The sequence below is a fragment of the Mobula birostris genome, chromosome 11 (genome assembly GCF_030028105.1).
Source record: "Mobula birostris isolate sMobBir1 chromosome 11, sMobBir1.hap1, whole genome shotgun sequence".
Classification (NCBI taxonomy): domain Eukaryota; kingdom Metazoa; phylum Chordata; class Chondrichthyes; order Myliobatiformes; family Myliobatidae; genus Mobula; species Mobula birostris.
In genome coordinates this window covers 7,447,616-7,462,150 of record NC_092380.1, presented here as the reverse complement: position 1 = coordinate 7,462,150, position 14,535 = coordinate 7,447,616, and the positions used below count along the sequence as shown (strand labels likewise).

At 46.1% G+C, this 14,535-nt stretch overlaps 1 protein-coding gene across 1 annotated transcript in view; it reads right to left on the bottom strand.

Moving 5' to 3' along the window:
- Positions 1-3,615: 3,615 nt before the first annotated feature.
- LOC140204787 (ras-related protein R-Ras2-like) overlaps positions 3,616-14,535 on the bottom strand; it is a 63,546-nt gene continuing 52,626 nt past the window's right edge. Inside the window, exons 3-6 of the mRNA XM_072271587.1 lie at positions 11,942-12,044; positions 9,912-10,020; positions 9,702-9,820; positions 3,616-7,735 (exon numbers count right to left, since the gene is read on the bottom strand). Of these exons, the coding sequence (XP_072127688.1) occupies positions 7,648-7,735; positions 9,702-9,820; positions 9,912-10,020; positions 11,942-12,044 (419 nt within the window). The 3' untranslated portion in view covers positions 3,616-7,647. The remainder of the gene's footprint in view (positions 7,736-9,701; positions 9,821-9,911; positions 10,021-11,941; positions 12,045-14,535) is intronic.

Genomic DNA, 14,535 nt, shown 5'->3' with positions numbered 1-14,535 from the left:
CGGCCACACTTGAGTATTGTAATGCAGTTCTGGTTTCCCCAACACTGAGATGTTCCCACAACCTAAGGACTCTTCATTTCATGTTCTCAATATTTATTGCTTGTTTATTTATCATTATTCTTACTTTTTAGTATCTGCAGAGTTTGTGGTCTTTTGCACATTGGTTGTTTGTCCATCCTGTCGGGTGCGGTCTTTCACTGATTCTGTTGTTTTTCGCTGTATTTACTGTGAATGCCCACAAGAAAATGAATTGTATATAGTGACATATATGTACTTTGATAATAAATTTACTTTGAAACAGTGTGTGCAGATTCACTGTTTAGATTCCAATGTTATAACAAAATCCACATCTCTGACAGTTGGCTGTAACGGATGTGGCTATAAAGTGCTGGAGACTTGGAATTCTTTCCTTGTGGGTGGGGTAACCTTTCTGTCTACTTGTCTTTCAGCGAAGAGTATCCACCCCCAGCACATGCCCCTGGAGACAGCTCTGGGAGCTGTCTTTACGTGCTATAGTTAGGAGGTTTTGCCACCTACTGGTGTGGAGCAGTATCACAGCCATCTTCAATTCTCCTCCACACTTCCAATCTCACTGCAGACTGGACAAAATGAATCTGGCAAAGTGTGTGGTGTTTTTCTGATCACAAGTTGGGATCGTCTACCCTCTTCTGAACAGTACTGTGGCAATTAGCACGACGCTTTATGGCGGCACCAATCACCAGCCTGGGATACCGCAATACTGTAGCAGTGGCCTAGGCACTTCTGGAGATTCACTTCCTGTCTCTGCTGTTTTATTAATGTACACTCAGTGGCCTATTTATCAGGTAAACCTTCTCATTAATGCAAATACCTAATCAGCCAATCATGTGGCAGCAACTCAAAGCATAAAAGCATGTAGACATGGTCAAGAAGTTCAGTTGTCGTTCAGACCAAACATAAGAATGGGGAAGAAATGTGACTGCACAATGATTGCTGGTGCCAGATGGGGTGGTTTGAGTATTTCAGAAACTGCCAATCTGGGATTCTCACATACAACAGTTTCCAGAGTTTACAGAGAATGGTGCAAAAAAAAAACATTTAGTAAACTGCAGTTCTGTGGGTGAAAACGCCTTGTGAATGAATTCAGCTGAGAATGGACAGACCGGTTCAAGCTAACAGGAAGGCAACAGTAACGCAAATAACCATGTGTTACAACAGTGGTGCGAAGAAGAGCATCTCTGAACGCACAACACATCAAACCTTGAAGCAGATGGGCTACAGCAGCAGAAGACCGTGAACGTACACTCAGTGGCCAAGAACTGAAAAGTCGATAGCAAGTGGTAGATCTTTGAGAACCCCCACTGCTCTCTTCTCACTGCTGCATTTGGGAAGGAGGTACAGGAGCCTCAGGTCCCACGCCACCAGGTTCAGGAACAGTCGTTACCCCTCAACCTATCAGGCTCTTGAACAAGTGTGGACAACTTCACTCACCCCAACACCGAACTGAATCCACAGCCTATAGCCTCACTTTCAAGAACTCTATGACTCATGTTCTCAGTATTATTTTGTGATTATTTATGTACTGTTTATTTTTTTTGTATTTGCACAATAGGGCCTTCCTTTGCACATTGGTTGTTGGTTAGCCTTTGGTGTAGTTTGTCATTGATTCCGTAGTATTTCTTTGTTCTACTGTTAATGCCTGCAAGGAAATGAATCTCAAGGTGGTATATTTGCTTTGATGTCTTGTACTTTGAACACGGAAGGCATTGCACTTGTTTCTTCTACACAAGATGAAGAACTCTGGCCTTCAGCCCAGTGCGTCAGGCAAAGAGGCAGGTTCAACATTTCTCATCTGGGGCACTCAAACTAGAGGGGGCCGATTGGCCTCATCCGTTTCCACCACAAAAATATTCCCAATTTTTCAAATTCCAAGTTCTTGGAAGCTCATCAAATAATCCCCAATGTTCCCTCTTCAGATACTGCGACCACGAGACCTAGGGTCAGCATTAGGCCATTCAGCCCATCAAGTCTGCTCCACCATTCTATCACGGCTCCTTTACTATCCCTCTCAACCCCATTCTCCTGCCGTCTTGACGAATCAAGAGGCTATCAACCTCCACTTAAAACATACCCAATAACTTGGCCTCAACAGCTGTCTGAGGCACTGAACACCAATTCTCCACCTTCTGGTGAGATTCCTCCTTCAGAACAAGAGTTCACATCCTTTTTTAATGCCATGGACCCTTACCATTAACCGAGGGGTCCGTGGACCTCAGACTGGAGAGCATGGAATACCTTCTGAAGGATCAGTGATGCAGTCTTTCATTGATTGTATTATGGTTATTATTCTATTGTTGAATTTATTGAGTATGCCCACAAGAAAATAAATCCCACAGTTGTATATGTACTTTGATCAATTTACTTTGAATTTTGAAGGTATAACATTTAGATGGAGGATGGGTTGGAGATATAAATTTTGGATACAACAAAGGAAATGCCATTTGTTTTGTTGACATTGAGGAAAAGGTTGTCATGAAACCATGTCACTAAGCCCTCTATCTCCTCCAAGAGGATCACAACCCAGGTTCGGGGTCCAGCTCAGGGCTAACCACCCTGACCGGTCAGACAAAATTGTGACAGGAACAGCAATGCAGGATCTTTCTGCATCTGGGCACAATGGTACTGACAGACAGAGATGCAGGACTTTCACAGCTGTCCTAAACACCAGTAGGGATAACAGGCAACAAAAACAAAAACTTCCCAGCTCTTTCTTGTGTCCCAACATTGTTATTTAAGTGGTATTATCGGGGGGGAAAAAAACTTGTAGATAAATTGTGTAAGTTGAGTGGGACTACAACCAGAGGTCGTGGCTTAAGGGTTAAAGGTGAAAAGTTTAAAGGGAACATGAGGGGAAACTCCATGAATGTGTGGAATAAGCTGGCACCACAAGTGGTCCACGTGAGCTCAATTTCAACGTTCAAGAGAAATTTGGAGAGGTTTATGTGGTAGGGGTACAGAAGGCTATGGTCCCGGTGCAAGTTGTTGGGAATAGGCAGCTTAAATGGTTAAACATAGACTAGATGGGCCAAAGGGCCTGTTTTTGTGCTGTACTTCTCTATGGCTCCAAATTCACGAGGTCACACAGTCGTGTGTGTACAGGGAGCAGAGTTGGGGGGAGGGGGGCTAAGGACATAACCTTGAGGACCAATGTTGAGAATAATTGTGATAACAGTGTTGCTGCTCATCCTTACTAACTGCAGTCTGCTGGTGATGTTACATTTCATTTACTGGATTGATAAACTAATATTCCACAGAACAGAGTTCAAATCCCACTACGGCAAATGAATTTTAAACAGTGCGACAAAACTAGAGGATCGTCTCTTCCTGAAGAGCGTGGAATATTTTCTGAAGGTATCCTATTCAGATTTAGAACCTTGCCATTGCGATCCACTCCTACCTTCGAGTCCAAATGCACAGAAGTCAAGCTGGAGGGCGTTAAACTCTGGGTCAAGGTCACAACCTGAGGTAGCACGCCCATGAGTCAGAAGCATTGGACTGAGAATCTTCAGCCAAATGTTGTGTTAGGAAGATGACGAACTCGACCAAACATCCCCATAACAACCACAGAAACAAGGCTTTATTACAAACGTACTTTAATGACTTTGAATGAACATTTACAGTGAGATAGCACACCCAGCTGTGCTGGAGACAGTCCCTGCTCCAATATAAACACAAAATGTACCCCTAACTGTACATCATAAGCCTAACAATAGTTAAAGGTGAATGATTAAAAGAGTTCGGGTGGTCAATGGTGCTGGGGAGAACTGGGAAACAGATGGCGAGGTGGAGTTGAGGAGGTCAGAAAGTCACGCAAGTCCCAAAGGTGGCACCTTCTTGCAATTTGTGGCCAGCCCTGGGTTAGGCACAAAAGCTACTTTTAACTGCTCGACAGTGAACACAAGTCAATGCTTTACCCCTCCAGTGCCAAAATACTATAGAATACTTGACTGGTACATCCCACCACAAGATGGTGTTCACTTTGGGCAGAAGGTCCCGGACACAGAAGGGAAGCGGACAGAGTTTGATATCTTTATTCCTTTGGGACTGGGGCTTCCTCTTCTTGACCTTGAACTTTCAACCCTTCAACCAAATCTCTGCAAGACTCCACCTTCAGGAAAGATACCCTCAAACATCACTTTCCAGGGCTGGGAGGTGACACGCCAGCTCTGGTCTGCATTGACTGGTGGTGTATTGTCGAGGAACAGACTGGCATGGTCGAGCAGTGGACTGGCCAATCCCAGTGTACAATGGCGCCTATGGTCTGCGGTGAGCATTGCATTCTGGTCTGTGTTGCCCAGTAGAAGGGGGGGGGGGAGAAAAGAATCCCTCATTGTTACAACCACATAAATAGCGGGATCCATCTTCTACTTCACCCAAGCACCCAGGACATCCCAAAGCAAACAGAAGAGTGAAATGATCAAAATCTTTGGCTATCAATCATCAAGCATCATGAAATTATGGTAATCGAGCACCCTCAGGACTGTGGAGATGCCAGAATGGATTTATATCCTGCACCCTTACTGTTTGAGATGGTGTAAAGTGGAAAACAGGCTCCAAACACCCAACATGTACAGCCCATGCATTCAAGGGAGTGCTTGGGAGACCTCTGCGACGGCTTTGCCATTTCCCCCAGGGGCCTTCTCCCGGAAGGGATACATTTGTGACAATACGGTTAGCACCGCACTTTACAGTGCGGACGACCCAGGTTCAATTCCTGCTGCTGCCTGCAAGGAGTTTGTATATTCTCCCCGTGACCGTGTGGGTTTTCTCCAACAGTCCAGGGATGTACTGGTTGGTAGGCTAATTGGTCATTGTAAATTGTCCTGTGATTAGGCCAAGGTTGAATTGGGGGATTGCTCGAAGGGCTGACAGGGCCTATTCTGCGCTGTATCTCAGTAAAATTTAAAAAATATATCATTTCATCTTGGAGAGATCAGGATAACCGAGTGAAACAGTTGCATTTCAGACTTACGAACTCTTCAGATTACGAGGGATTCTCAGGAGCAGAAGCCTGGCGTAACCTGGGCAGGACAGGTAATTGGCTTTCCGGTGAGCCCAGAAAGCTTGCGGGAAGTACCGGAATCGGCCAGTGACACAGTGGAGGAGGCCCACTGTTCACCAGGGGAGCGAGCACGGTGATGGCAGCACCAATCAAGTGGCCTGTTATTCATTGACCAATCAGGAATGGAATTAGCCACACCCAGACATCCCCAACTAGTCACAGGCAAGTCAGCAATTGGACAACACTGGAGGGAGACTCGGAACAAAATGTACAACTTGGCAAGAACATGAATCAACAGGGAAGCTCATAAGATGTCAAGATGCTCTGCTAAGGGGCTGTTAAAGGCTGGAAATGTGGGAATGTAGAAGTTTGCATTGGGATAATTCCACACACACCTCCCCCAGCCTCCTAATCCTGGCCCCTCATGTCAACATTCTTGTCTCTGTCGGATGCTAAGGGAGGGAAATGATAATGCGAATGGTCACTGGAGTCTGTATACACACCCAGGGGCAGCCAATGTGAAGCCCAATGCTGGTGTACAACAGGAGTAGGTTAATTCCGTCCAGGAAGGGGGTTGCAATTAGAAATGGGTAGAAAAGGGGGCTTGCAAATCCCAAGGAATGGCACATGAAGGATGGGGCGAAATGGGAAACTGAGAGCTGGAAACATCTGCGGAATCCTGTAATGACCAACGTTGTAGAAAGACCTCAGGCACTTGGGTAGCAATTGGCCTGTCCTGTTTACAATCTCAACAGGAAATTCTGACCGCAGCTACGGATGGCAGTAGCGGGAGCGGGAATCCCGCTTGACAAGCACCAGGAATGACAGAATTCCGGGACCAGAGGAATGCTATGGTCATGGATCAACACTGTCACCTTAGCCTTTGTCCAGCTCTTCACCACTGTTCCCTCTAAGCTACACGGCCGCACAGTAACCACAATGCTTCCATGCACATAGCCGTCGTTGCCGCGCAATTTCATGTAATTTTCTTATACATAATGTTTTATTAAAGTGCCACGCAGTGTTCAGGCAGTGTAAAAACTTCCTGCTTAGAGCAACGGTTGGTCCACACAGCTGTTTAAAAATAAATTAGAGAGAATGTTGCTCCTCACCCCTCACTGTAACCAAGCCAGAGGCCTTCTGTAGCTTTAGAGGCACTTCAAGTGTCAATCACCCTTGATAACAATTCATTCCCCATTACAATAATCTTCGAGGCAACTTTGCGACAATGACCAAGAGCAGGCACTCTATATCCGGAGAAGTGAAGTTGGTCCAAAAACGGACTACTTCTCTTGGCACAGGCCTTATCCAACGAGGGAGCAATTGATAGTAACCATCCTACGTCCTGTCAAGCAGAGGTGTTGGGGAACAGGTGCCATCCATTGGGTCATGTGGTTGAACAGTAGAACTCTCTACACTGCCCCAGTCATATACCAAACCTCTTAGTGTAACCCCACCTCGACTACACAAGATCATGTGCTGAAATGAAAACAGTTAGTCTTGCCAGGGTCCTCAGCACTAGGGTGGCCATAGAGTCACAGAGCTTGGCATCAGGCCCTTCAGCCCATCTGACCCACGCTGACCAAGATTCCCACCTCATCCATTCCCATTTGCCTGCATTTGGCCTACATCCCTCTAAACCAGGGGCTCCCCCAACCGGGACCCATTCCACTGAGCAAAAGGTCCATGGACCCCAGACTGGGAACACCCTGCTCTCAACTGCGTACCTGCCCAAGTTCCATTTAAAAATTGTTCATGTACCTGCCTCAGCCAGCTCGCTCCATAAACTGACCGCCTTGTGGGCGAAACAAGTTGCCTCTCAAATTCGTATTAAATCTTCCCCCCCCTCACGCTAATCTCATGTCCTCTATTCTCGATTCCCCACCAGCCAGGGGGTTTTTCTTGTCACTTCGATCTGTTGTGCAAAGGAAGCAGAGACCCACAGCAGCCAATGCCAATGCTGTGTGGGCCTCGTGACCTATTCCTCACTTCCTGAACATCAAGGTCTTGTACGGTTAACATGCAAAGCCCCTTTGAGAAAGGCAATAAGGTTTAAAGCAACAAGTGACCCGTAGTGTCAATTACAGTAGGACAAAGTTGACCTTGGTACATCTCTCCTCCGACCCCTAATACCTTCCCCCAACAGTTACAAAAAAAAAAATCCCCCACCCTCTCCAGCATTCCTGGCTTCATATTCCCAGAGGAATTCCCCTGTATTCCGGCCACTCAGAAAGGAATAGGTCACTGGAGATATTCCTTATTCCCCACCCACCACCCCCACCCCCCAAACCACCACCACCATCACCCCATAGAAAGAGATATCTGCTTGGAAACGGATTGAACCAGTCACCAGGCACGGTCTCCCAAGCAGTAAACTTGGACCCACTCAACAGAGCCACTCACAGAGTGCCATTGCTGAGCTGGTGGGCAAGGTGAGGGAGGGTGATCTTTAGCTGTTCCACGATGGTCACTGGGTTCCAGAGGGTGGGGGGGGGGAAGTGGGGTGGGGGCGTCGGCAGATGCTGTGGAGGAAGACAAAAGGAGCGGATGTCCCGAGGCTCCGGCTTGAAGCAAAGCCAACTCGCGCCAAGGGGGCAAAGTCGGGCTCACAGGAGGACGCATGGACAACCGTTAGACTCCCCCTTCGTGGGCTTGGGCTGTGGGCTCGGGGGGCTTTCAAGCTCCTGGAACTTCCTGTGGGAAGAAATTTAAAAAAAGATCAAAGCTATACAACGTTAGCATTTATTTTGAGAGGTGTAAAATATAAAAGCGAGCATATAAAGCATTGATTACATCACACTGGGAGTATCTTGGCCAGATTTGGGCATCACATCTGAGAAAGGACGTGCTGGCCCCTTGGAGGTTCACGAGAATGATCCCAGGAATGAAAGGGTTAACATATGAGGTGCATTTGATGGCTCTGGGCCTGTACTTGCTGGAATTTAGAAGAATGGCAGGGGTGGGGGGGATCTACTACGTTTTTTTAATGACATGCACCCCTACCATGTCTTCTCCAGAGAGCCATAAAATACAGAAAACCATGAGTAGTTGAGAGATATCCACTCTACCTTCCCCTCCACCACAAAAAAAACAAACTCCCAAACCACCCCCCAACCCTTCCCTCACACAAAAACCAACAGATTACTTAAACTTTCAGCCTGCCAATCAGCATCAAGAATGGGGGAAGAACATGAAAATCAACATAGAACTTAAGAGGCCACTATGTACTACAGTCCAATCCATAAATCTCAGAATTTCAACGACATCTCCAAGAGCATCAGGATCTATCAGACCCCCCCCACCACCGAGAGCATCAGGACCCAGCGGCCCCTCCAAGGCCTCAAGGCACCGAGTTATGCGTGAGGCCAAACAGGGTGCAACTCTGCTCATTGCTGCAGAGGAGAATGAGGAGGCAATGTTATAGAGGGGTGTAAAATCATGAGGGGCGTAGATAGGGTCAATGCACACACAGTATTCCCCCCCCCACCATCCCCCCCAGAGGTGACGAAGCAAGAACTGGAGGGGATTGGATCAATGTGAGAGAGGAGAGAGCTAAAAGCATCTGGATGGAGGGGCCAATCTTCTCTCCCAGGTGGTGGTCAGTATATGGCAAGAACTTCCAGAGGAAGTGGTTGAGCAGGGTACATTAACACGGGGGTCCCCAACCTTTTTTGCACCGCGGACCGGTTTAATATTGACAATATTCTTGCCGACCGGTCGACTGGGTGGGGGGTGGGGGGGCGGGCGTGTTCAAGTAAGGTTAAACTCACCTCAACATGTCTTTTACAGTTAGGGTTGCCAACTTCCTCACTCCCAAATAAGGGACAAAAGTAGCAGTCAAATCCCGGGACACTTCACCCCAGGAAAGACTACCATGATCATGAGTCTTGCACGGGCACTGTGTGCGCTTGTGTGACGTGCGCATGCGTGTACGTGCCGATTTTTTTTCCCACAAATCGGTTTTGACTTAATCTTCCGGACTACACTGTACATACATTATTTCTACTTTATATAGGTTGTGTATTTGTCATATCATTCCTGCTTTTACTATATGCTAGTGTTATTTGGTATGATTTGGTAGGTTATTTTTTGGATCTGGGAACGCTCAAAAATTTTTCCCATATAAATTAATGGTAATTGCTTCCTCGTTTTACGTCATTTTGGCACAAAAGGTTTCATAGGAACGCTCTACCTTAGCGGGGGAAATACGGGACAAGGGCGGTCCCGTATGGAACAGATCAATTTAGCCCAATGTACGGGATGTCCCGGCAAATACGGGACAGTTGGCAACCGTATGTTCAAGTTCAACAGTGCGTGACAGGGAATGAGGAAAGGTGCAGCTGACTCACATCGTTTCCTCGCGGCCCGGTAGCACACGCTTTGCAGCCCGGTGGTTGGGGACTGCATTAACACATACAAATGGTAATTGGACAGGTACGTGGATAGAAAAGGATGGAATATGGGCAAAAAGCAGGCAAATGGGACTACCTCAGATGGAAACCTTGATCATCATGGGCCGGTTATAGGCCAACAGACCCACTTCCGTAATGTGTGACCCTTATGGGCCTAATTGGATCATTTCTCCTTCTGCAACTAACCCACCCTCCCCCGGCACCCATTAACGTACTGAGACTCACCGTGGAGTGGTTAAAGAGCTTACCGTATCGCTCGCACGAGATTGTGGAATGCGTTATCTACGTTCAACCGTATTTTGGCAGAGGCCTCCAGATAGGTTACTTTGAGTTGCCGGGCCAAACTGTCAGATTCTTCTTTTGTCACCTGCAAAACCAGCAGTTACTTATCGACTTGATACGTGTCCCCACCTCCTCCCCCCCACCCCGTCAGATCCGCTCGCCCGGGCAAGACCAACCTGTCGCTGGTGTTCGAGGTCAGCCTTGTTGCCAATGAGGATCATGGGAAACTCGTCCCTGTCTTTCACTCGCAAAATCTGCCGGTGGAACTTGCTGATCTCGTCGAAGCTGCAGAAGAAACAGGGGGCAAGGTTTTCATTTGGGATTTGCAACCTGACGGAAGCACAGTGAGGCCCAGAGGTTGCGCGGGAACGAAGAACGTAACAACTCAGTACAAGCCCTGTCCGCGCACCATGCTGTGCCAAATTTTTAACTCACTCTAAACTCAATCTGAACCTTCGCTCCCACATAGCCCTCCATTTTTCTATCATCCACATGTCTGTCTAGGAGTCTCTTAAATGTCTCTAATGTATCTGCCTTGTTTCTATCCCTCAACCATCAAGCTCTTGAACAAAAGAGGATAATTACACTCATCTATTGAGATACTCCCACAACCGATGGTCTCACTTTGAGGACTCTGTCTTGTTATTTCATGGTCTCGTTATTTATCTATAGTTGCATTTCAGCAGTTTGGTGTCTTCTATGGTCTTGCTCTTTCACTGATCCTGTTTAGTTACTACTCTATAGATTTGCTAAGTATGCCCACAGGAAAAAATCTCAGAGGTGTATGCAGGGACAATTTTACTTTCAACTTTGGAGGAAGTCCAAGGATTTCCATAGCCCATGTGGACAGGGGATTCTACAGACAACAGGGAGGCTGTCCAAGATATGCTGATGGGGACTGGAGTCTCAGAGAGACACTGGAAATTAATGGGGAGATATTTCTCGCTAGCTTTCTCTCCTCTAGTCCAAATGCTCCTCTCTTGTCTCATAGTGCTAATGCACCCAAGGAGGGAATTTGAAACCCCACATATTAGTCAAAGCTCTTGTGGAGCAAGCTCTGATGATGGCTGAACTGGTAAGCCGATGGGGAAAGTGAATCCAATCCTGTTCTCGCTCCCCAAATTCTGAAGTCCAACACAAAACTGTTGATGACTAGGTGGCATTTGGAGATTCCCCTAGTGTTCCCGGGAATGCAAGACCAACCTTCAAGGATTCAATCTGACTAGCATCCAGTGGGATTCCAGCTTTCTCTTTGCGTTGCCTTGGAAACAAAGGGATCTGACGGTAAGAAAGTGGGGATGGGACAGACATCTGTCTGAGGTCACACTAAATCCTTCTGGAACGAGGTCAATTAGACCTGGGGATCCCAACGGGAAGCTTGGGTTGAATCCAGAGAGGCGTATTGCAGGAGGGAGGATATTCAGCCCATCTTGGTCACACTGGCTCCTTGTCTATCCCATATCCATAATAAATCAGTCAAGCCATTCATAGCAATGGATTCATGTGCCCGCATAGGATTTTTATTTTAATATTATACTTCGCTTATTCTCATTTTCATAAATTGGGTACTCTTAACCTGGAGATGCTCAGTAATCTGTTTAATATTGATTGAGGTATTGTATAGAAGAACATCTCTTTAGAGCAGAGATGAGGAGGAGTTCCTTTTGCCAGAGAGTGGTGAATCTGTGGAATTCATTGCCACGGGTGGCTGTGAAGGCCGAGTCGCTGGGCATATTTAAAGTGGAGGATGATAGGTTTCTGATCGGTAAGGGTGTCAAAGGTTACAGAGGGTTTGAGAGGGATAATAATTCAGCCATGATTGAAAGGTGGAGAAAACTCGATGGGCTGAATGGCCTAATTGCTCCTATGTCTTATGGACTTACAAAGGAGTTGTCAAGCAGACACGATGGGCTGAATGGCCTAAATCAGCTCCTGTGTTTTATGGTCTTATAAAGGAATAGCAGAGCAGACTCGATGGATTAAATGGTTTTATTCTGCTCCCATATTTTATGGTCTTGTGGCCTGACAGCAGCAGTACCCAAAAGGCCACAGGTCAAAGAGCAGCAAAGTGGACAGCAAATGGATCTATTGACTGGGCTTCTCCCTCCTCTGTGGAACAGGGCACACAACCACCAAGTCACCAGGGGGGAAAACAGACTTCTCTGCACAGAAACACCACTGGAATAAGAAAGGCAGAAGATCTTACCTTCCCCGATCGTTGATGGCAAAGACGAGGAGGAAACCCTCGCCTGACCTCATGTACTGTTCCCTCATCGCACCAAATTCCTCTTGGCCAGCAGTGTCCAGAACTGAGAAGAAAGGTTTCGAAGAGAATGGGGAGAAAGCCTGAGTCAGTGTTGGAGATAGGCATTGTCGACAAGGTCAACACATAACGGCTGTCCCAAGAAGATGCTGACAAGGCACCTTCTGGGGCAACTAAATACGAATCAGTATATCACCAGGCCCCTTCAGAGGGCAGACACACGGCGGTGCAGTGGATGGTTTGCTGCTCAATCCATGTTATTGGTTTTTTTATTCCCAATCCTGTGATAATTTTCTGAGAAACTGCATATATTTCAATGCAAGGAGCATTGTAGGGAAAGCCAATGAACTTAAGAGCATGGATCAGCATGTGGAATTATGACATTGTAGCCATTAGTGAGACCTGGTTGTAGCAGGGGCAGGATTCCAGGGTTCCGTTATTTAGGACGTGATAGAGTGGGAGGGATTAAAGGAAAAGGATTGGCATTACTAGTCAGGATTAGCAGTGACCCAGTCAGGATATACTAGAGAGCTCATCTAGTGAGGCTTTATTAGCAGAAGTGAGGAATAAGTAAGGTATAACCACATTAATGGGATTATATTTTAGAGCACCCAACAGTCCAAGAAGCAAATTAATAGAGATCACAGATTGGTGCAAGAAACATATGGTATGATAGTAGGTGATTTTAACTTTCCACATATTGACTGGGACTCCCATACCATAAAAGGCTGGATGGGAAAGAGTTTGTCAAATGTGTTCAGGAAAGTTTCCTGAATCAAAACATAGAGGTCCCAACTAGACAGAATGTGATACTAGATCTCCTGTAGGGAATGAGACAGGGCAGGTGACAGAAGTTTGAGTAGGGGAACACTTTGCATCCAGTGATCATAGTGCATAACAGGTATAAGCAGTCAGGAAGAAATGAGGTTCTTAATCAGTATAAGAAATGCAAGAGAAAACTCAAGGAAGTCAGAAGGGCTTAAAAAAAGACATGAGGTTTCTCTAACAGACAAGGTGAAGGAGAATTCTAATGGCTTCTACAGATATATTAAGAGCAAAAGCAGTAGAACAGAGGGATCTGGGAACATAGGTTCATAATTCCTTCAAAGCGGTGCTACAGGTAGTTGGGGTTGTCAAGAAAGCTTTTGGCAATTGGCTTTCATAAATTAATGTATTGAGTACAGAAATTGGGATGTTATGTTGAAGTTGTACTGTTTGGTGAGGCCTACTTTGGAATATTGTGTCTAGTTTTGGTCACCAGCCTACAAATGTTAAATAAGACTGAAAGAGTGCAAAGAAAATTTCCAAGTTGGGACTTGAGGACCTGAGTTATAAAGAAAGATTCAATGGGTTAGAACTTTATTCCCTAGAACATAAAAGACTGAGAAGAGATTTGATATAATTTTGTATATTTCTGATAGAGTAAATGCAAGCAGGCTTTTTCCACTGAGGTTGGGTGAGACTAGAACTAGAGGTCATAGTTTAAGGGGGAAAGGTGAAAAGTTTAAAGGAAACACAAGGGGGAATTTCTTCACTCATGGTGGTGAGAGTGTGGAACAAGCTGCCAGCACAAGTAGTGAATGCAGGACCTAATTCGATATTTAAGAGAAATTTGGATAGGTTTAGGTCAATGGGATGAGACAGATTAATGGTCAGCACAGACTAGATGGGCTGAAGGGCCAGGGGACCAGGAAGGGATCAGAAGTGAAGGGGAGGGTCACTGTTGGATCCGGATGTTCCTGCGATCCGGAGGGCCTTCAGAAATTAAGAATCACGCACAAAACTTGCTGCTGACAATCATTTTATCAAGCTTTACAAGAGCCAAAACAGGAGGGAAGAAACTTGAAACCAGGGTATGAGGAACAAGGAAAAAAGTAGTAGTGTGGTCTTCTTACGCAAGACTACTGATAACATAAAATTCCATTGAAATTCCAACAGATAACAGTCAACCAATCAAATATCCAGATTTGTGTAATGCAACACTCACCACAGAAACCAAAAAAACTTTCCAGAGAAATAGAGACAACTGTAACCACTGAAAACTCAACAAAAAACCACACAGATCCAGGTGATTGTATAGAAATACAAACAAGCACGAGGAAGTTAAACTACAAGAAAAATAATGATTCTGTACCACAACCCAACAGCCACCAAATCCTTGGGCGCTTCAGCTGATTGCATTCTTGACTGAGAAAGCAAAACACAGCCCAGCACCCAAGCAATACACACAAAACACAGCCCAACACCCAAGCAATACACACAAAGCACAGCCCAGCACCCAAGCAATACACACAAAACACAGCCCAGCACCCAAGCAATACACACAAAACACAGCCCAGCACCCAAGCAATACACACAAAACACAGCCCAACACCCAAGCAATACACACAAAACACAGCCCAACACCCAAGCAACACAGACAAAACGCTGGAGGAACTCAGCAGGCCAGGCAGCACCTATGGAGAGGAAAAAAAAGGTACAGTCGACATTTCGGGCCGAGACCCTTCAGCAGGACCCAAGTACTGGGGGAAAGCAAC